Here is a 22,936-nt window from a genome sequence, read left to right as displayed (position 1 = left end):
ATAGAGAATAAATTGTAAAGAAAAGAAAAGATGTTGATTTATAAAATTTAAATCACCTCCCTCTAAATAAAAGCGTACATACCAAAAGAATGAAGAACATAAAGAACACAAATGTAGTGAAATAAATTGGTCCCAAAACTCGATTAGCTTCCTCAATCTCTGCAAAGTTGATATCGCCCAAAATGATACGGAATTGAGTGAAGCTATAAAAACAAAACAAAACGAAACAAACACAGCACCACAATAAAAAACAAAGAATGTTCAGCATTGATACAATGTTTCTTAAAAGATGATTTCACCCATGCAGACAGACATATTTTTTTCAGTGTAGACAGCTGTCAAAATAATAGAAAATTGTCAGTCCCTTTGGAAAACTCTTGCTACTTATATGAGCAATTGAAGCCCTCTGGAATAAAAATAATATTCTCCCATGTAAAATGTATTACAGGGGTCCCTCAAGTCTTGACCTACAATGTTTTGAGTTGATGAGACTCACTCCAATAAAAACTTAAAAATTGAGACGTGAGCATTTCAGCTTATGCTGTTACTGTCATACTTAACGGATTACGTAGGCAAACCAGTTTGGTTGTGCATAGTGGAAAAATATGCAGTACAGTGTATACAGTACAGTTTATTTATGTCCTTTTCATTTTTCTGTGGCTTAGTTGTGTTTTAATGCTCTAGATTATGATTTTACAACTGTGTTAGGATAGGTAAGTGACTTAGGCTAGAGTGTGTTTTGACTTACATCAAAATTTGGGTTAAATCATTGTTGTGGGAATGGAACTGTGTCATAACCTGAAGACCCCCTGTATTTCCTTCCATTTGGTTAAAAATAAAGTAAATCATAATTATTATTGTATAACTTATAAAGCAACAGGCTATAAGAATTTAATACATAATCTAGAAAAAACACAGTAACTAAACTTTCACAATGGTCCCAAAGGGTTTGAATTTAAAATTTCTGTTAAAATAAGGTTTTTGAAAGACAGCCAAAATTGTTTGTCTCAGAGATACAATATTCTGACATGCTCTCAAAGTGGCGTCTAGAGTTGCCATGTGTTACCAATGCTGGGTCTTAATTAATAAAAAATTTTCATTGAAACAGCAACATTAATTAGGGATCTGCAGGCACAAAGCTCTAGTAATTTCCATTATTATGACCATCTCCTTTCCTAACTAACTGTTCTAAATGGAACAAAAATCTGATAATGGCTAGTTTTCCTGTTTTTAATGTCATACACATTTGAGAACTTTGGGAAAAGACTAAAAATTCCTGTACTGGTTTGAGTTTCTCCTAGAACATTAAAAATACTAATTTTTTTTTTTCTTAGAAAATAATTTGAAGTTTAAAACCTAGGGCAACAATACTGAATAGGAATGAGAATAGAGGTAAATGGTCTTTTAAAACTACCATTTGCATTTGGTGCCTGAAGACTTTGATCTTTGGAACAGTGTTGGTTTACTACAGCTGATTTACTATGTCTTACTACTTTATATCTGTTATCTTAAGCATCAGCATTTCAGAATGTACAGTTATCTTTGTATTGATTGGGTCAATGTTTCTAGGAAAGAATTAATTCTCATTTTAAACAACTACTTTTAAACACTTGGTAGTTAAACAGCAACTGTGAAGATCTATCCTTTATCTTTTTTTTTAACTTTTTTTTTAGATCTATCCTTTATTTTTGAGAAGGCAGTGACATCTCTGATTACATCTATCTTCTTTTTCAACTTATTGATTGATTGATTTTAGAGAGAGGGAGTGAAAGAGAAATACTGATTTGTTGTTCCATTTATTCATGCATTCATTGGTTGATTCTTGTATGTGCCCTGACCAGGAATCAAACCTACAACCTTGGCATGCTAAGATGATGCTCTAACCAACTGAGCAACCAGCCAGGGCTCTTCAATTTTTCTGCTTAATTTCATATATACTTACATACACTCTTGGAAAGTACTGAAGTCATCAATCTGAGTGCCAAAGACAAGGTATGCCAATTGAGCATATGCTAAGAAAATAATGAAGAACATAATTGCGAAGCCAAAGAGGTCTTTGGCACACCGAGACATGGTGGTGGAGAGCTGACTCATGGTCCTGTTGAAGTTGATAAATTTGAAGAGCTGTAAAAGAGGGGGAAGATAACACATGAATGGGCAAAAAAAATGTAATATGTACATACAATGGGGCATTATTTGGCCTTACAAAGGAATGAAATTTTGATACATGTACATCATGGATGAACCCTGAAAATATGCTAAATTAAAAAAAAAAACTGACTTGTTTTTTCCCCAAATTTAGCAATTTCTATTTTCTCATCAAAAAGTATTTGCTCTTAATAAATTTTTAGTTTATGGGGAAAAAAAAATATTTGCTGAGTATCTACTATGTGCCAGTCACTATTCTTGGAGCTAGGAATACAGCAGTAAATAGAACAAAGCCCATGCCCTCCCATTGTTTACTTCTATGTGATTAAAACACAGAACCAGGCCCTGGCCGGTTGGCTCAGCGGTAGAGCGTCGGCCTGGCGTGCGGGGGATCCGGGTTCGTTTACCGGCCAGGGCACATAGGAGAAGCGCCCATTTGCTTCTCCACCCCCACACCCCTCCTTCCTCTCTGTCTCTCTCTTCCCCTCCCGCAGCCAAGGCTCCATTGGAGCAAAGATGGCCCGGGCACTGGGGATGGCTCCTTGGCCTCTGCCCCAGGCGCTAGAGTGGCTCTGGTCGCGGCAGAGCGATGCCCCGGAGTGGCACAGCATCACCCCCTGGTGGGCGTGCCGGGTGGATCCCGGTCGGGCGCATGCGGGAGTCTGTCTGACTGTCTCTCCTCGTTTCCAGCTTCAGAAAAAAAAAACAAAAAAAAACAAAAATAAAACACAGAACCACAGGTTAAGTATAATTAAAATGACTAGCGCCCGCTCTCCCTCCCAGGAGCACACCATGCATTTCCAGTCCCCTTCCCTTCAGGGGCATTTTCCTTGGCCCGCTCTCCCCTCAGCTCCAAGGCCCCTTTTCGCTTGCCTCTGTAACTTGTTTCCTGAGCCCATCTTATCTACAGCTCACTTCTTCCAACTGTGACTTTCTACATAAACTTTCTCTTATGTTTGAAAAAAAAAAAAATGACTAGTGATGTTTTTCCCTTAAGAAAGATTAAAAGAGAGAGAAAAATCCTCACAAATGCCAACTAGTAAAAAAAAGAAAAAAGAAAAAAAACAAACCTTCAGGAAACATGGCAATTATGAACCAACATTTACCGTGCATCAACCATGTACCAGGCACTGTGGGGGAGGGCTTAAGTAAACTGCCTCAAATCTTAGCAGTGACCAAAATATTGGTAGTCTATCTCTGGAGTCAGCTTGGGCTTGGAGTCAGGATTTGAACCCAGCTCTGTCTGACTGCAAAGCCATACTAAGCACTTTTGTAGACAAGGCACTGAGGATGTCTGCCCAGGTTGAGCAGTTCACTACCCAGAAGGCATGACAACCTTCACAGCTCTAGCTAGAAGCCTTGATGGAACAATACTGGGGAGATATCAAGAAGTAGAGTCACAGCCCTACTTGGGAGAATGGTTTTTAAAATTTTGGGGCCAGGATATTTACAAGTGAAGCACTAAACAAACCACCAGACTGAGGCACACATTGAAAGGAAATCTGCAGAATTTTACTTAAAGACCTCTTACAAACTGTTTCTGGCTTGTTTTTCATGGTGTTGCCTCATTATTTAATACAATGCCTAGTAGTATTTGTATGAGATATTATCATTACAATTTTTTTTAAAGTGAGAGGTGGGAGACAGGAAGGCAGAGATAGACTCCTGCATGTGCCCAACCAGGATCCACTTAGCAAGCCCCCTACAGGGCAATACTTTGCCCATCTGGGGCCACTGCTCCATTGCTCAGCAACCAAGCTATTTCAGCACCTGAGTTGAGGCCATGGAGCCATCCTCAGTGCCCAGGATCAAATTACTCAAACCATTTGAGCTATGGCTACAGGACAGGAGGGCAAGAGAAAGAGAGAGAGAAGGGGGAGGGGGAGTGGTGGAAAAGCAGATGGTCACCTCTCCTGTGTGCCCTGACCAAAAATAGAACCCGGGACTTCCACACACCAGGTCAATACCCTCAATGAGCCAACCAGTCAGGCCCTATCATTACTATTTTATGATAAAGTTTTGGTACATTAGTGATGATTCCTCCTGAACAAGCATGTGAATGAAAAAAACACATGAGAAATCCAGGATGAGGCCTCTGCACTCTGATACAACTGCAGGCATTCCAGGTGTGAATACCAAGCCAGGAAAATAAATAACCGTTGGTTATTTAAAACAATTCAATAGTACTTTCTGTGATGATGGAAATGTTCTGTATTTCCACTGTCCAATAAGCAACTATCAGCCCTACATATAGACACTGTATACTTAAAATGTGGCTAAGTGACTGAGGAACTGAATGTTTAACTGTATGTAACTTTAATTAAAATTAAAATTTAGGCCCTGGCTGGTTGGCTCAGTGGTAGACCATCTGCCCAGCATGTGGAAATCCAGGGTTTGATTCCCGGCCAGGGTACACTGGAGAAGCACCCATCTGCTTCTCCACCCCTCCCCCTCTCCTTCCTCTCTGTCTCTCTCTTCCCCTCCCACAGCTAAGGCTCCATTGGAGCAAAGTTGGCCTGGGTGCTGAGGATGGCTCCATGGCCTCTGCTTCAGGTGCTAGAATGGCTTCATCGCCCTAGAGGGGTCAAGCATCGCCCCCTGGTGGGCATGCTGGGTGGATCCCGGTCAGGTGCACGCGGAACTCTGTTTGCCACCCTTCCCCCCTGCTTCTCACTTCAGAAAAATACAAGAAAAAAAAAATTAAATTTAGGTAGACACTTGCGGCTAGTCACTACCATCTGGATGGCACAATCACAGAACTAGACTGCTGACAGGCTGGTCGCTGCTTCAGAATTACTGAAATTTCCTGCATCTCCAGAATTAAGGCTTATTGTATATGATGAAATGTCCTAACCTCACATACATGGAAATGCACATTATGTCTTCCGAAAAGAAGGAAACAAATGATTAAGGAACTACTTGGAAGAGAGGTCTGTCCCAACCTCAATTCTAGGTAAAGCTTCCCTATGGCCTCTCCCTGGAAAAAAGACAATCTTTCTACAGAGCATTTCCAAACAGTAGCCTCTCCCCATTTCTCTTAGTTCCTTTTCCTTCAGCTAGTCACCCCATATCCAGGTAACCGGTCTCTGTGTCACAGTAGCCTGAGGTTCCGAGCCCAGTGGACAAACTGAAAACGCCTCTTAAATAAAACCTACAGGGACAGGTTGTTTTTAGACTGTGCCTGAGGGGATAGAAGACAGACTGGAAAGGCACGGGGTGTGCTCCTGGGAGGGAGAGTATCCACCAGTTATTTTAATTATAATTAAACCTGCATTTGTGCAAGAAAGCAGGCAGTAGGGAGCATCATGCAGCAAGATGAATGGTCAAGGGAGTCCCACTAGTTTCCTTTACTTTAAAAAATGAAGCAGCTCTGGCGGGCTACTTGGGTTTGGCCACAAAGGCAAATTTCTCCAACATTTCATGCGATGCATGTTAATAGAAAGAAAAAAAATTATTAAAAATCCAGAACACGGAATTTATAAATTACCTTAATCCAGACAAAAAATACTATGACAGCAGCTATATTGTTGAACTGTATCTGCCAGTATGCCAGATGCTCAAAGTTGGGAAAAGTATTTTGATCTTCCAGAAACTGTAAGAGCACTTCCAGATTTGATGTTCTGTACAAGTTAATTCCTATTGCTACCACTGAGAGCTGGAAAACAAAAGATTTATATATTATTACAGTGTTTTAGAAATACATAACTTATCTTAAAATGACTAGTTTTTTTTCACTATTGCATTAACTCTAGGGCTCAATATTCTGCTCACCCAGTGACTTCATAAAAGTCATTCACACAAATGGAAAGTGTTGAGCATTGTCGTAAAACAAGTAAAATGATATATTCTTGCACTTCCTTAGTTAGGAATAGAAATCCAATGAGTGCATGTGTGCACATATGTGCAGGCACATGCCCTCTCTCTCTCTCTCTCTCTCTCTCTCTCACACACACACACACACACACACACACACACACACACACAAAGAGATGTGATAGATATATGAAATTCCAACTGCCCTTTTGTTGTCCCACCTGGCTGCCTGACCTCACCCTTACTTACTGAACTATCGCCCCTGAGACAGAGAAATTCCAAGAAGCTGGCAAGCTGCCCCCAAAAGGAGTATTCCAGAAAACGGAAATCCTAAAACCATAAAAGGAAACATACCAGAACTTTTGACTCAGTACCCCCTCAGGCTCTCCCAAACATTATAAAATTCATCTCATAATCTATAACTGGTGCCCTTCTTCCCTGGGAGAAGTGCCCGGCAGGGTTCCTTTCTTCCTTTGAATAAAGCCTGTTACTCTGGTCTTTTCAGACTCCCATGGATTCCAACAAGATGTGTCCATGTTTCAAAGTCAAACTCAAACAGGAATGACTTGTTTTTTCTGCCACCCTCATTTAAATCACTTTCTACCCTTCTGCTTCCACTGCTTCATATTGCTGTCTTTTTTTGTTTATGGTCTTTCTTCTATTTCCAGCCACCCATTTTTTCCTCTATTTAACAAATACACAGTGGATGCTTATGTACACAGCAGTGCTAGGGGCCAAGAGGAACAAACAGAAGTATAATACACAAACTCTGTCTTCAAGAAATGTATACTCTGGCCTGACCAGGTGATGGCACAGTGGATAGAGCGTCGGACTGGGACGCAGAGGACCCAGGTTTGAAACCCCGAGGTCACTGGCTTCAGTGCAGGCTCATCTGGTTTGAATTCTCACCAGCTTGAGCTCAAGGTTGCTGGCTTGAGCAACGGGTCACTCGCTCTGCTGTAGCCCCCCAGTCAAGCCACATATGAGAAAGTAATCAATGATCAACAAAGGAACCGCAATGAAGAATTGATGCTTCTCATCTCTCTCCCTTCATGTCTGTCTGTCCCTATCTGTCCCTCTCTTTGTCTCTCTCTGTCTGTCACACACACACAAAAAAGAAATGTACACTCTGGTTCAAGACCAAGTAAATATACAACGATAAATAATTCAAAAACTTACTCAGGAATTGATAACATACAACATAAGGTGAAGGGTAAAACAATACATATTAAAAGGATACTTATAAGAGGAAAGAATGAGCTTGGTCATAAAAAACGGCAGGGATGATGGACAGAGAAGGTTCAAGAATGCTTGCAGTGGGAAAACATGGATCAAGGGTTTTCCTCTTGCTGTTTTGGTGCCTTACTCACGTCTATACAACTTTTCACATCTGCTTTGTTCTGGGCTATAAATCATGTCCAAGGGAGCACTAGGCCCTAAACTTGCATCCATCACCATTGGATTAACATGTATATGTGGAAGGTGCTAGGGGTTAACCATATAACCACCTTGCCTTCATGTGGCATCTGGATCCTTGGCAGGTGGGCTGTGCCGGGTGCTGTAACCTTGCTGCCCATCCTCCTTCTCTTCTCATGGATGACGGTCAATGACCACTTTATTAGCCCTCTGGAGAGCCCCCCAGAGCATGGTCCCAGGGGGTTATCACAGCAAGATCTGCCTGGCTGCCAGTAACTGCTGGAAAAGCCAGCCTCACCACCTTCCTTTTCTTCTCTATGAAGGGTTTCCACAGCCAATCTTGTACCTCTGTCCTGCAGGAATATTTTCTCTGAGCTCTCTGGAATACATTGAGACTGTTTCTCTCCATGGACTTAGCTGAGAAGGATAAAGAAGAGGCTGAGGGAAGTGCTGACTGACCGAATCCAACAATAACCCTTTATTCAACACTCACTCAGTACAATTTGTTCTCCATTCCAGTTGTTTTCACTCTGCACAGGACAGATGTTTATAAAAATATGGAATGTATAGTCATTTATATAATATTGATATCATATCAATACACTAAATTTCTTTAAGCCTTTTCCTTTAAAGTAAGAAATGGGAGAAAAGAGATAAAGAAAGAGATTTTGTGACCCTTTGATTGTTACGTCTCTCCTGAGTTTTCTTTGGGATTCTCATCCTTGTTTACCATAATATGAGCCTCACGAGGGCATGGGTTCTGGTTGTTTTGTTCATTCCTATATCCCCAATGCCTAGATGCATAGCAGGTGCTCAGAAAATAACTCATGAATAAATCATTTTCACCATGTGAAACCTACCACTCAACAAAAGTATTTGAATTCAGACTTTTTTTTTTTTTTAACAGAGACAGAGAGAGAGTCAGAGAGAGGGATAGACAGGGACGGACAGACAGGAACGGAGAGAGATGAGAAGCATCAATCATTAGTTTTTCATTGTGCGTTGCAACACCTTAGTTGTTCATTGATTGCTTTCTCATATGTGCCTTGACCGCAGGCCTTCAGCAGACCGAGTAACCCCTTGCTGGAGCCGGCGACCTTGGGTCCAAGCTGGTGAGCTTTTTGCTCAAACCAGATGAGCCCACGCTCAAGCTGGCGACCTCGGGGTCTTGTACCTGGGTCCCCTGCATCCCAGTCTGACACTCCATCCACTGCGCCACTGCCTGGTGAGGCTGAATTCAGACTTTTTTTTTTTTTTGTATTTTTCTGAAGCTGGAAACGGGGAGATACAGTCAGACAGACTCCCACATGCGCCCGACCGGGATCCACCCGGCACGCCCACCAGGGGCAACGCTCTGCCCACCAGGGGGCGATGCTCTGCCCCTCGGGGGGGGGGGGGGTCGCTCTGCCGCAACCAGAGCCACTCTAGCGCCTGGGGCAGAGGCCAAGGAGCCATCCCCAGCGCCCGGGCCATCTTTGCTCCAATGGAGCCTCGGCTGCGGGAGGGGAAGAGAGAGACAGAGAGGAAGGAGGGGGGGGGTGGAGAAGCAAATGGGCGCTTCTCCTATGTGCCCTGGCCGGGAATCGAACCCAGGTCCCCTGCACACCAGGCCGACGCTCTACCGCTGAGCCAACCGGCCAGGGCCTGAATTCAGACTTTTTAATAGTCTTTCTTGTTTCAGTAATTCTGCTACTGCTTAGGACTATAGGTTGACCGAAGCAAGGCTTAGAGAAAAAATGAAAACTGGGGAAACAATTTCAAAGTGATTCCAAGATGTTAAACTTATGTTTAGGATATCATTTCTTCTCAAGTTTCAACTGGACTTTTTAAAAGTCAAGTAAGCAAATTTGGGCCAGATAGAACAAAACAGCCTCTGCTTCTTTCAGAGGTTGAAGCTCTTATGGAACCCAGGGCATGTTTTGGGGGATAAGCAGAAAGCTTGCCCTTACTAACTTCCACTGGGTCAGGAAAGGTTTTGAAGAAGTGAGATTCCAATAGCCCTTCCTTGTTCTTTTTAAAAGCACACTGTTTGTATTGTTGTCTTGAAAGTACTAAGAGTTAAGAAAAATGAGAACCAGAGCACAGTGAAGCAAGCTTTAAAAGAAATACTTGCACAATGTTGTGGCTGCTGAGCCACAGAAACTACCCTCAACTTCCATGATATCATCAGCTATTTCTTCCAGTGGTCCCCAAAGTGGGGATGAGGCAACTAACTGGGGTATTAGAAGAAAATATTCGAACTTCCAGGCAGGTGAAAAGAAAGTGTTATTAGTCTATTTCTGTTTATTTTATCTCAATCTTTCAATTCTTTTTTTTTTTAATTTTTTTTTTATTCATTTTAGAGAGGAGAGGGAGAGACAGAGAGAGAGAGAGAGAGGAGAGACAGAGAGAGAGGAGGGGAGGAGCTGGAAGCATCAACTCCCATATGTGCCTTGACCAGGCAAGCCCAGGGTTTCGAACCGGCAACCTCAGCATTTCCAGGTCGACGCTTTATCCACTGCGCCACCACAGGTCAGGCAATCTTTCAATTCTGTTGTGTATTTTTTACAAATATATCTGTTATACCAGTACATATGCACATGCACACACAGACACTTTATAAATAAATAAATTAGTGTGTGTCATCAAAGCTCTCAGTGACAAGTATACATAATTAAAAGAGCTGAATGACACTGATTAGTCTTATACTGATAGGCAATTCAATTAAAAAAAGACTATTAATTAGGATAAAATAACACGCACCTTTTTATCATTATCCTCAATGACCTGGATATAAATATATATATTCATATAAGCCAAATCAATAGGTTTTGCATCTTTAGAGTTCCAAACAATAATTGTTTTCTAGAAAAATTTTTTTAAATTATGTTTTGAAGTTCATTTTTGCATTTTACGTCTACCTTTTTCTTTTTAAAAAAAAAAATTTTTTTTAATTTATTCATTTTAGAGAGGAGAGGGAGAGAAAGTGCGAGAGAGAGAGGAGAGACAGAGAGAGAGAAGGGGGGGAGGAGCTGGAAGCATCAACTCCCATATGTGCCTTGACCAGGCAAGCCCAGGGTTTCGAACCAGCGACCTCAGCATTTCCAGGTCGACGCTTTATCCACTGCACCACCACAGGTCTTACGTCTACCTTTTTCTACATGAAATCAGGGAAAGCCAACATGGCATTTTAATTTTAAAAAATTATTGAATTTATTGGGATGACATTGGTTAATAAAATTATATAGGTTTCAGTCTAAAATAATTTTTTAATGTAGATGGACTGAAGTCAGCTGTCACACAGTATAGAAATATTTTGAAACATTATTTCTAGTATCATCACCTTTCCAGTCTCCTTGAGTACGGCAATTTTTTTTTTTTTTTGGTAACTCTGTTCATTATTGATCCATTGAGAATTTGGGGACCAAAAGTTTACCCAGAGCAACTGTGTGACATTGCACGACCACTGTGAGAGAAGGGATGCCCTTCTAACTGTATCAGGGTCAGGTCAGTTCCACACCGTGTTCTACACACATTTCTATTTTTGGTAGAAGCTCTTTCTGAAGTACACACCTGCGTGAGTTACGAGGCAGAGGCAGAGTGGTTAAGACAGTTATTGTGAGGATTAAATGAACTTCTGTATAGAAAAAGCACTTGAAACTGTGACATACACAGTTTCTACAGTGTTAGCAATTATTATTTTTTATTGCTCCTGTCAATATTGTTATTGCCATGTAATATACCTATATAGTTCCTTTTGTCTTTAGTATTTTTAATTCATATATGAATGACACATTTTTTACATTTAATAATATATGTAAACATATTAATAACAGTCAATAACATAGTTTCTATATTTTTACCAACTAAGTCTACTGATGATTTGATAATGAATGTATACGCTTCACAAACACATTTCTGATTGTGGGGGAAGAATAATGATCAGGAAGTGGAATACTAGAAGAGAGAATGATAAGAGAATAATGCATCAGCTACTAGATTTCCGAGAGGCATCTCTGCTATGCAACTTTTAAGCATGTGACAATTAAACATGCTCAACTGTGGAATAGTGCTTAGCGATAGATTGTTATTGTTGAAGGGAGAAAAGCTTGAAAAAATACATTTTTACACTGAGGCTTCTGGAAAGAAGTGGTTGAGATGAGGCTGAAGGGAAACCATCTTGAACAAAGTGTTAGAAGTTATAGAGTCAAGGGTAAGCAGGGGAATCTACATGTTTCATAGTCTTGACTCTGTCATAACTCTTACGCTTTCTTGCTCTTCACAGGGAAAACCTCGCTGGCCATATAGTTTGTACACTGTGATCTATTTGCAGAAAACTTGAAACTGCAGGGTGGTTTTCTCTATCACCCAAAATATTTCAGGGTATTTCTTCTTGTTGTAATTTTACAGATGCACAGAAAAATATACACTAGTTTTTACTAGCAGTTGAAGAAAAATATCATTAGCAAAAAACAGAATCAACAACATAAAACATTGTTTTCTCCCCTCATGTGGCACCTCTCATGTGGCACGGCAAAAGCAAACATAAATTACTGTTATATTTGTTATAGTGTGGCTAACTGAGAGTGTATTGTAAAGGCCTCTTCCGTATTCAGAAGGGTTATTCATGCAAAATGAGAAAAGACACTGGAGTTGATGTAACAGAGAAGTTTCAGATTCTCCTTCAGGAATATCAAGGTTCACAATGCTGAGGAGGCAAAGACTCTAATTAACATGTTTTCATAACAGAGTAGGGAGTCTGATGTTGTTCTTGAACCTACCACAACAATCGTGACATCCAGACAATTCCAGAAACTCCTGAAATAGTGCAGCTTGTGGATGCGAATTTCCAGTATCTCTTCCACCACGTAGTAAAGGATAAAGAAACAAAAGATGATCTCACAGGCTGCCAGGAAGAAATCAAAAGTTGTGACATATCGGATCAGCTTTACAGGCTGAAACTGCCAAGATGGAATCACACCGCCTGTTGCTGGGAATTCAACCAATAACCTGCATTGTAATAAGAACAATTAAAACAGTAACAATAACAACAACATATGGATGCGTCCAGGACAGGACGTCCATCTATTCTGTCCCTGCATGGTAAGGTAATAAAATTACAACCACACATCACCCCAAACTAGTGACAAAACATTTTTAATCAAAGCCAGTGACTCTATACTTGTAGAATTTTATGTAAAAAAAGGAACAAGATTTCCCAAGGCCTCTTAGACCAAAGAGATTATTACTCCTCAGTCTCCCCTTTACTTCTCTTGTATTTATACTTTGAAAATGTTGTATACATTTTTTTCTTTTTGTTAATGTAGAAGTTAATCAACAAACACGCCTTTCTAGGCCTTTTATTAAATGTAAGCTATTCTACTAGGCAATAAAGAGCATAAGAAATTTAAGTCATGTACTCAAAACATGTATGCTCTGGTTGACAATAAAATGTTTTGCACATATATAAAGATAAGAGACTAAGTTTTTCATTGATTCATTTGATAACACTTAACTAGCATTGAATTATTTACCCTGGGGGTACTCTGTGCTACTTTTCCCAGAGCCTTACAGTTAATAGGTGCTCAGTAAATGTCTGATTGTCAGAAACAGTAACATACTTTTTTCCCCATTTCTACTGATGGCATTGATCTTTAGCGGTAACATAAACGGAGGATGTTTCTTACCAAATTTTCATTTTGCAGGTGTGACATTGAGAAAACTAAATGATTCACTGAATGGTACAGTTTCTCTACCAAACTAGAAATAGAATCTCTATCTCCTTATTTGTAAAGCTTCCTTTCAGTCAGCTATTAGGCATAACCATTTCTCCCATTATAGGACGGGTACTAACATCTAGAACTTGGTATCTAGGACTCACACATGAGCAATACTCAAGAACAGGCAGGGGCTATAGCAGATTAGAATTGGTCATGGAAATGTAAAAATTTTTCCTTCCTCTTTACTGTCAGGCTCCTGTTTTTTCCTTGACTCTTTGAAGTATTGGATAGAATGGCTGAGAACCCAAAATTCAGGAAAGCAATCCTGAAACGAAGAGTCTAGTGACAGTCTCAGTGCAAGCTCACAAGCGCAGGACTGTCCTCTTGGCCAAGTCCTCTCTCAGGCATGCCTTGCCTGACCTCTGTCCATTCCTTCCAGAAACCTATACAACATTGTAGGGAAATGAAGTAACTGCATTGACAATGTTCACTCTTAAAGTATGGGGAGGAAGTGAGAGACATACTCAAGACCTTCTATATAAATAGATATTTCCTCTCAAGTTAATCAGAATTGCCTGCCTGTTTCTATCTTCTTCCTATCCTTGCTGGAGTCATTAAAATGTTCAACAATAACTGCAATAGATTTTCATTCATTTCTATTGATTTTAATGTGATATTACTTTCTTCAAAAGTTTTTAGATACAAGGACTGGGAAAATCCACTGTCCACAGCTAAATTTAGCCTCAAAAATGATCACAAAATAAGGATATTATGAGAATTTATCCTTATTAGGTGAGTTAATACACATGCAGCTAATTCGTGTTGGCAATGTTTGGGGGTTGGTGACGTATTCACAAGGATGATTAAAGTGAGTGAACTCCAGACACCCTTGCCTATTCTACTTTATTTTTTATAGCACATAATACCTTCTAATATATGATTTAATTAGTTTCTTTTGTTTAGTGTTAACTGTCTATTATCTATCTTCTCCTGGTTGAATGTAATCTCTGCAAGGGCAGGGATCTCATCTTGGTCACTGATATGTCCTAAGAGCCTAGCACAGTGACTGGCACCATATTAAATGTCAAATAAATGTTTGCTGAATGAATGAATGAATGAATGAATGAACAAGAGACCCCAGACAAGCTAGTGGGATGTCTGTCAGTTTCCTCACTGTAACCTGAGTGGTTATGATGGCAACACCACAGGATCTGTAGAAGCTACCTTATGTGTCTCGGGTGAATCTTGGGTATGAGCAGGTACCTGGGTATCTATCCTATTAAACCCTGACGACTGTGCCTTTGTTCTAATAACAGGGGAATCATCTGAGATCGAGAAGCTCAGAGAAACGAGTCAAGACAATGGTTGGGGACCATTGTAATGGAGCATAAGACACTGATCAGCCTCGTTAGGAGTAAAAATAGATGTTAGTGAAACAGTGCTTTGGGGATGAACTTGGTCCAGACTTACCCTGGACTATAATGGTATAGTCCAAGATTTTAACTCCCTTGCCCCTAATATCCTCATCCCAATAAGCCTTCAGTTTTCAACCCTCCCTTGCTATCAGCTCTGACACGTGACACTCTCATTTAGCCACCGGCAGGCAATGGTTTCTAGCCTATCTCCAGACCGGGTGTACATACAAATACATGGACATGGGAGAGCTGAGTGCCTCAGTACACACCTGATCACACAGAACAGGTTAATGTTGGCGTTGTACACGGAAAAGTCAATAAAAGTTGCCCTGGTCCCTCGGTCCAGCCAGACATTTTTCTTGAGGCTAGCAATCTGAGCAGCTGTTTCCTCTCTTGTTCTTGATAAATCCAGGTAATAGCCAGCTCCACTGTAAGTCGCAATCATTCCCCAGTGGCTACTCCCATTCAAATCTTTTTCGCTTGTGTAGATCCAACTAATTAAAAAACAAAACGAAAACAAAACAAAGAAGTAAAATCAGTGGAAGACATGGCTATTACAAAGAGAGCTGGTTCCTGGTAAAAGAGAGTGTGTAATAAAAAATTGAAGTCTTGTTGAGCTGGATAATGTGCTTGACATGGTGCTTCCTGTTTTCTTATTTAATTCTCACAGAGCTATTATTCCCATTTTAGGAATGAGGGCCCTGCGGCTGTGTGAGGCCAACCTGTCTCAGAGCTTTTGAGGGCAGAGTAAGGGACCTAGATCAGAACTGTCTGTCTCCAAACCCTGTGCTATTAGCCCTTAGTTCATACAGCTGCCCTCCCTGGGTAACTGTACTCTAGGACTAAATTACCCTAGGCCCCCAGAGAAAACTTCAGCCAAAACGGGGACAAGTTCGAGGGCCACTCTTGGCAACGGAACTAAGTAAGACTCCGCACAGCATCTAGGAATTCAATCCACAAATACGTACAGAGGCTCACTTAGGAACCAGAGGTTTCTTTGGCATTAATGGAGACATAAAGATGAACCAGGGTCTCTTTTCTCCCAAATCGGTAACAAGTAGGGAGAGAAAAGTTGCAATTAAACAATTAAAATACAAAGTAGATGATAACAAGAACCAAAAGAAAGTGTAGAGAAATGGTTTGCGTAGATCAGAGGAAAGCTGTCCTTGTTTGGAGGTCCAGCGCTGGGACAGGTGGGTCACAGCAGGCTTTGGGAAGAAGCTGTATTGGAATTGGGCCGGAAAAGGTAAGTAGGACTCAGACTTGCACAGGTGGGTGGGAAAGGCAGGGCCACAGAAGTATGAAGCCCTCAGCTAGCAATTTGGTATGGCTCCCATATGATGGAGCAAATAAGGTCAAAAGGAAGACTGTGTTCAGACAGACTGTGAAGGGCAAGCATGGAGTCACCAAAGGGAAGGTTTCTGAGAGACACAGGACAGGGTTACTGTAGCAGCAGCAGGAAAGGCTGGATGGACTGGTGAGCAACAGAGGGCTTTTGTGTAGAGAAGAGTTAACGCAGAGGGTCCGAGATTTTAGTACGTGCCAGGCAGAGGGCACCTATGTGACCAGCACCCGATTAACACCTTGGGCACTAAGTATCTAATGAGCGTCTCTGACTGAGAACATTGCACACATGTTGTTGCAAATGGTTACTGAAGGTAAGCCCATACCAAGACTTTTGGAAGCTTGCCCTTTTCTCACCTGGACTTTGCCCCATGTCCCTGAACCTTTTGCTGCTTTTGCTTTATGAGCCTTTTCCTGCAATAAACCCCAGCTGTGGATATGACTAAGAATGAGTGCTGTGAATCCTTCTAGTGAATCACTGGACCTGGGAGTGATCCTGGGGACCCTGACACAGCTCAGTCAGCAGTCCCTGCCATAACCAAGAGGTGACGAGGCCTGAACAGAGCAGGGAAGAAGAAGGAAGGACAGAGAGGGCCTCCACTGCAGACTACTGATTTGGACATCAGGGCAAAAGAGAAGGGAAATCTCAAAAATGACTCTGTACTTTCTTTTGGGGTAATGTGAAGATGGTGGGGCCATCAACAGGAGGAAGAGCAAATCCAGTGAGAAAGTGATGAGTCAGCTTGGGGCATATTAAAGTATAGGAGGAGCTGGTGGGACACAGAGGCTGAATATAAATTTGTCTTCTATCACCAGAATATAAGGTTTGTGAACACAGGGCATTTGATGATGTTTTGTTTACTGCTGCTGTTTACCTCAGGGCGTTGCTAGGAAAGGAAGACCTCGTGTGGAACATGCCGGACACATGTTGACACTTAGTGTATTCGTTGATGAGTTGATGAGTCATGAAATAGAGACGAGAGTAGAATTAATCTGAATTTCAAGGGAAAGAATACAATGAAAGAGAAGGCAGAGATCTGAATACAGAACCTAGGAGTAAGACAGGAGAGGGGAGAGAGGAAGGGGGTTACAGAATAAGAAAGCCCAAGTTCAGTGTCACTCACAGCAGTCCAAAGAATGAGCTATCAACACTGTCACGCTCTGCAGAGAGGTGGACCAGGATGAAGACCGAGAATTGCTCAGTGGATTTGTTAGAGGTCACTGGTAGCTTCCAAGAGAGATTCCAAAAGCAAGTGTATTAAGCTTGCAGGGGTGAACCAATGGAAAGGGCTTGGAGGTGGCAAGAGAAGACTATTCTCTCAAGAAGGTTAGAGGTGAGGGAAAGGAGAAGTGGGCGTGGCTTGAGAAGAGTGGGACTCACTCATCCATGCATTCAAGAGGTATTTATTGAGCATCTCTTTAGACTAGGCCCTGCTCACGGCTTTGAGAATACAGCAGAGAACAAAGTAGAGGAAATAGAGGCCTTGCCCTCAAGCAGCTGGAGGGCTGACGGGGAGCCAAGGGCAGCAAGGGGCCACCTTACAACACAGCCCACACGAAAGAAGCAAACACAGGTTTTGGAGTCAGGCTGGCTAGTTCCCAGTGGCCGCCTTTACTAGCAGGGGCACTTTGATTAAGTGAGCCTGTTTTTTTTTTCTCTTTTCTTTTTTTTAATCTATAAAATGGAGATGATACCTATTTCAGAGTTTTGTGAAGAGTAGATGAGATAATGGATAAAATCACTTCTTAGATAGCATCTGGCATGAAGTCTTAACTGCATAGATGTCTTTTATTTAGGAGATGAGATAAAGTGAAACACTGGGCAAGGCACCAGAGTTTAAGGGTGTGTTTAGGCTTTGCAGGAACTAGAAAGAGAAGGAGAATTGGAAAGGAAAATCACTACCATAACCTGGAAAAAAATTCTTTTGAATTTAGTCCCTTTAGTCTAACTCTTCTGATTTTTACTAAATTTCTTATGAATCCTGATATGAAATAGGCTGTGAACTGGATGACAAAGAAAGCGATCATGGAAAAGGTGTTTTCCCCCACTGTGTATGAACAAATCTGGGTTCTGGGAGCCTCGGTTCCTAGGAAAGCAATCTAGGCGAGCTGACGATTAGCTTAGTGCAGCTTAGACAACAACAGTAGTTCGCCCAGGGCAGCGACCCTGTGAGGCCCGCTGCAGGAAAGCCTGAGAGCTCTCATTCCTTTATTGTAACTACAGGAACTCTGAAAATAATGACTGTCCTTAACACCCAGAATGTTTTAAGTATGTTTGCCAAAGAGCACAAAAACAAATCCCTGTAAATATACACATTACAAATAAATACTGAAAATCACAGACGCACATTTGAGAAGGATGGACTTTATTCCAGACAGAAAGACCGCCCTCAGGCTTCTTACCCACCTTAATTCACTGTGCTCTGAACAACCACTTATTTGTTAGAGCTCATAAAAAATTTTCTTTACCAGAAAATGTCCTAGTAATAATCTAGGAAATGATATTAATGGATTTATAAAAATAGGATCCAGGCATCTTAAAAGAAACCTCTGTCACCAGAGGGAAAGGTGGGTGGGGGAGGTAGAAGAATGACAATGGGAACGGAAGGGGACTCGACTTGGAGCGGTGAACACACAATGCCATATACAGATGATGTACTACAGAATTGTACACCTGAAACCTACATAATTTTATTAACTAATGTCACACCATTGAAAAAAAAAAGAAACCTCTGAAGGCCAAGTGGCTTCTTTCCTGTGGATGTTAGGGCCAATGATTCATTCAGGCTTTTGAAAAAGATGTAGGTAGAAGCTGAAAGGGGGTAAAAAGTAGAGAAAACTTTAGAAACCAAAGTTCAATTTGACCATGGCCTTAAATATAAACACTGAAGACCCACTTAAGGCATCTTCTCCTTAGATGAAGGAGTCAGAGAATGAATGAGTGAATGCATGAATGAATGAATGAATGAATGGGTGAATGAACATTGGTGAGAGGCCAGGGCACACAGCCATGAGCCACAGACACTTACGCGGTTCCATTTCTCGGACCAAATGGAGCCCTGTCTTCACTACTGACAGAGTAGACATCGTAGCACTCTTTGATCTCATCTCTCAAGTCCTGGGGGATAGAACAGGATCCATTCCTGACTTTGAGTTGCCGTATCCGCGGCAGCCCTAACAGAAGGTTCTCACAGTAGATGAAGCTTCGGTTGTCAGCTTCAGTTGTGTTGCTGGGCTGCGTCTTCCAGTACAGCCCATCCAATAAGGCGCCTTCTGTGAACTGAAAGCAGAGGAAACATTTTTGCAAAGCTCCAAGCTCAGCAGCTGCCTTGCTCCTTCCTGGAATGTTTGTATGACCAACAGGGTAGCACTCTGTGAACACAGTAGAGTAACAAGGGTGGGTTTTGCTGTTGGAGAGATTTAAGTTGGATTTTACTCCATCATTTGCTAGTTGTGCGGCCTGGAGCAGGAACCTCCTTTGAGTCTGGGTTCCTGCACCCGTAATGTCCATCTTTTGTACGGTTACTACATCTGATTTGAAAGAGGGTGATCTGGATCTAAACAAACATGTAAACAGAGCTCTCAGGTCTCGGAGGGGCTCAACCCTTTGGGATGACCCTGCAGTTTTCATTTCACAGTATGAACAGAAACCAAGAAATCCAATCTTAGATCTCTTCACATTTTGTTTTTAATTTTGGTGAAAAGCAAATACTGACATGCTCTAAAATGTTTAGACTTTTATATTTTTATTTCACTGATGGTTATCAAAGGAGAATGTCCAGTGAGGCAAATTCATGAAACCACTATATTTTATGATTATAGTTTTTCTTACAGCAGCATTTCCTATTGGCTTTAGTTGGGATTTGCCTTTTATGACGGTTGGCCATTCTCACTAGATTCCTGTGAGACTCATCTTGGTTATAGTTAATATTTAATATTTAGACTATTTTACTGAGCGGACTTTATTAAAAAAATATCTGCAAAGCACTTAAAGTGTTATAAATGTTTTAACTTAAAAATTATTTAAGGTTAATTGGGTTAAGACTTTTTTATGTACCGTAAGTGCTGTATTTTCAGAAAAAAAACCCCAACAATGGTGCTGAGTGGTTTTCTAAAGTTTTCTGTATATTGCACAAGAGTTCTCAAATATACAAAAACTACATAAAGTAGCATTTTTTTCAGTCTTGTTCGAATTGGAACTAATGCTCATGCAGTTAAAATGTATATAGCATTACAGATATTTCATGTATTATAGGATAAATATAGAAATCAAAATTTCCTATATACAGCTAAATTTGGGTAGAAATATTTTGAATATTAATTTATTTTTAAAGGTTTAAGATAGAACTTTCTACAATGTATTTTTGGCAATGTTTTGTTTGCTGCCACCAAACTGGTAGGATGCTATTGTTTGAAGAGTTTTAATTTTTAAAAGTGCATGTGATGTTTCAAATAAACAGTTCATTTTTTTTTTTAAATGAACGCTTCACAACTTTGCGTGTCATCCTTGTGAAGGGGCCATGCTAATCTTCTCTGTATCATTCCACAGGACAACAAGCACATAGTGGGCGCTTAATACATGGAAACTCTGATTTCTGCTTTAGGACGGACGGCAGGCAGGAAGGGGGTTGTTTATATACACTCACAGCCACTATCAACTCCATTTTCTCTTATTAAAGTAGTTAATAATTAATGACCATGGTTTCTAAACTTCTTTGGAAAGGAAAAGACTACAGTTTTGATTGCCAGTGTGCCATCTGGTGGCTCTTTTAATTGTTTGGACTATTTTCCATATGGTGAATCCCCCAGTACCACCCATTTCTGCTTTTAGAGCTTGTTATCACCATGGAATTGTACATAGGTGAGAAGTTTCTTGTTAGTTTGCCAAGAGGAAAGACATCTAGCCATTCTCAGTGTCTTATCAGATGGTCAGCAGAGATGAACTGATCTGCCCTGCTGAGGGAGGGAAATATTCGTATTATGCAAGCGTGGTTTGGATGCCAAGTGTTTTTAGGCTTTAGAATGAATAGGTTCCTGTGAGCCAGTTTCCTCCAACTTTAAAATCAACAGCTCTGATGTCAGTGTTTTATAAGAATTTTAGAAAGTGTCTCCTCAGGAATAAATACTCGTTTCCTTTCCAACTCTCTTCTCTCCTCCCTTTTTTGTAGATTCTGAGCACCTTATCCTCTAGATTTCTTTAATGCTTTTCCTGTGGTATCATTCATTACTTCTCCTCTGTTATTGTGCTGGAATTTGTGACAATTTGGGAAGGGGCTGGGTTGAATTTTACATTAGAGATCTGTGAAAGAACACGCCCGCCTTGTATCAAGCACTGTTTTTAGGGTACCTGCCATCACCAACAACAACACAATAAAGGGGGAAAAAAGCAAGATAAACCAACAAAATTTTGCCCTATGGGCTTTACCTCCTAATAGATACTAAACAGGTATATATTGGAACATGAATGACTGCATGAATTATAAACTAGCTGAGGAAGTATCTGTCAGGCCAGAATAAAGTCCATTTTTCTTATTCTCTGGTCATGTGGAGTCACTCTGAATCAAACTAAGATTCATTTACAACATTGGGAATGTTAACACTTACCTTGTATGGTTGCTATGGGGATTAAGTAAGTCCAGATATGAAACACTCAGCAGGTACAAAGGCCACAAAGACTTCTAACAACTTATCGTAACTCACATCTTACATAGCAGGCCCTGATGATACTGCCAGATTGAACTTACGAAGCTAAATGAACAATTTTAAGTGATAAAGAGGAACTTTCAAAGTTATTTGCAAATACCTTCCAGAAGTCTTCCATTGAAGAAAGAGTTTTAAAGTTAGTTTTCTCCGTTTTGGACACTGGGGTGTCGAGGAAGAGCTGCGACATGATGCGAGTGTAGTAGTACACACTGGAGCTCATCATCCCGTAGGTCACTGGAACACAGAGAGCCAGATGAACTCCGGGAGGGGCCTGCCCTCACCCCACATTCCTGGGGATGGCAGACATCCATACACTGTCTTTCACCCTCACCTCCTTCCCTCTGTCACTCTTCGAGGGCATCTCCCTCGCTCTCTGGTTTAGAAAAGAAATAAATGAACACTGACACAATGGGAAACAAAACTGGCTTATTATTGAGTACTGAATTAAGATTGGGCACCTTTACTTGACATTTGGAAATTCCAACATGCCCCTTCCTCTCCCAGCACCTCCGGATCAGACCTGCACAGGTGCTCCTCAGCTCACAGCTGGGCACGTGCTGCTTCCTCCCCCGCAGTGACAGGGGCAGGCTGCTGTTTGTTTGCAGATCAATTCTCCATGCTTCTTGCCCTGCTCTGTGTGTGCCCTGAGGTTCACCTCTAGAGACTGTACCATCCTGGGCCCCTTGCCAGTCGGGGCAGAACAGAAGTGGGGCCATGAGGAGAGAGAAGTCGGGTTTGTTCTCTTCGCCCCTACTCTCCATCTCCTCACCTGAAGGGTGAAGTTTGTCAGGGGCCCCGCTAACTTTGGCTACAGTTGCTGGGGAAATCTCTTTTCCCACAGCTACAAGGGGGTCATGCCATGCCATTCTCTCCCCTTTTCCTCAAGCCTGGAGGTGGTAACCTCTCCTGAGTGCCTCACTTCCCCTTTTTGGTCCCTGTAACACTGTCACAGCTCTGTAAATAGTCCCTTCATTAAACTTTCTTTAACTATCACTTTGAGTTTTCTATCTTTTCCCCTTCAGGATGCAGACAGGTACAGACTACCTACCTCCCACCTATCAAATCTTGTATGAAACTCTCTAAACTCAAGCTCTACCCGACATGAAGACTTGCTGACTATACCAGCCCATTCTGAACAGTCCTAGAGGGAGGTGGGTAGATTATTTATAGGCTAAATAGGTCTCAGATCAGGGTTTGAATCTTGGCCATGCCTTTTACTTGCCATGTGACCTGTGCAAGTTACTGAGCTTAAGTTTTCTCTTCTGTAAAATGAGGGTAATTAGCTATTCATAGGATTCTTTGATGCTTAAATAAAAATCAACTAAAAATTATCCAAAATAGTAGCCGACAAATATCCAGTAATAATGGGTCATCCTCCCTAATCAGACTGGTATAATG

General features: G+C 41.2%; 1 protein-coding gene and 1 pseudogene across 1 annotated transcript in view; both read right to left on the bottom strand.

The window, feature by feature from the left end:
- PKD2 (polycystin 2, transient receptor potential cation channel) overlaps positions 1-22,936 on the bottom strand; it is a 71,749-nt gene that overhangs the window by 22,020 nt on the left and 26,793 nt on the right. Inside the window, exons 3-9 of the mRNA XM_066385097.1 lie at positions 21,639-21,772; positions 18,865-19,115; positions 14,761-14,985; positions 12,138-12,366; positions 5,636-5,803; positions 1,943-2,124; positions 83-203 (exon numbers count right to left, since the gene is read on the bottom strand). Coding sequence (XP_066241194.1) covers positions 83-203; positions 1,943-2,124; positions 5,636-5,803; positions 12,138-12,366; positions 14,761-14,985; positions 18,865-19,115; positions 21,639-21,772 — 1,310 coding nt within the window. The remainder of the gene's footprint in view (positions 1-82; positions 204-1,942; positions 2,125-5,635; positions 5,804-12,137; positions 12,367-14,760; positions 14,986-18,864; positions 19,116-21,638; positions 21,773-22,936) is intronic.
- LOC136407304 (U6 spliceosomal RNA) lies at positions 20,310-20,407 on the bottom strand (annotated as a pseudogene).

Source organism: Saccopteryx leptura, chromosome 5, assembly GCF_036850995.1.
Source record: "Saccopteryx leptura isolate mSacLep1 chromosome 5, mSacLep1_pri_phased_curated, whole genome shotgun sequence".
In the NCBI taxonomy this organism is placed as follows: domain Eukaryota; kingdom Metazoa; phylum Chordata; class Mammalia; order Chiroptera; family Emballonuridae; genus Saccopteryx; species Saccopteryx leptura.
Note: the sequence above shows the minus strand (reverse complement) of the source record. Positions and strands in the feature narration are given on the sequence as shown.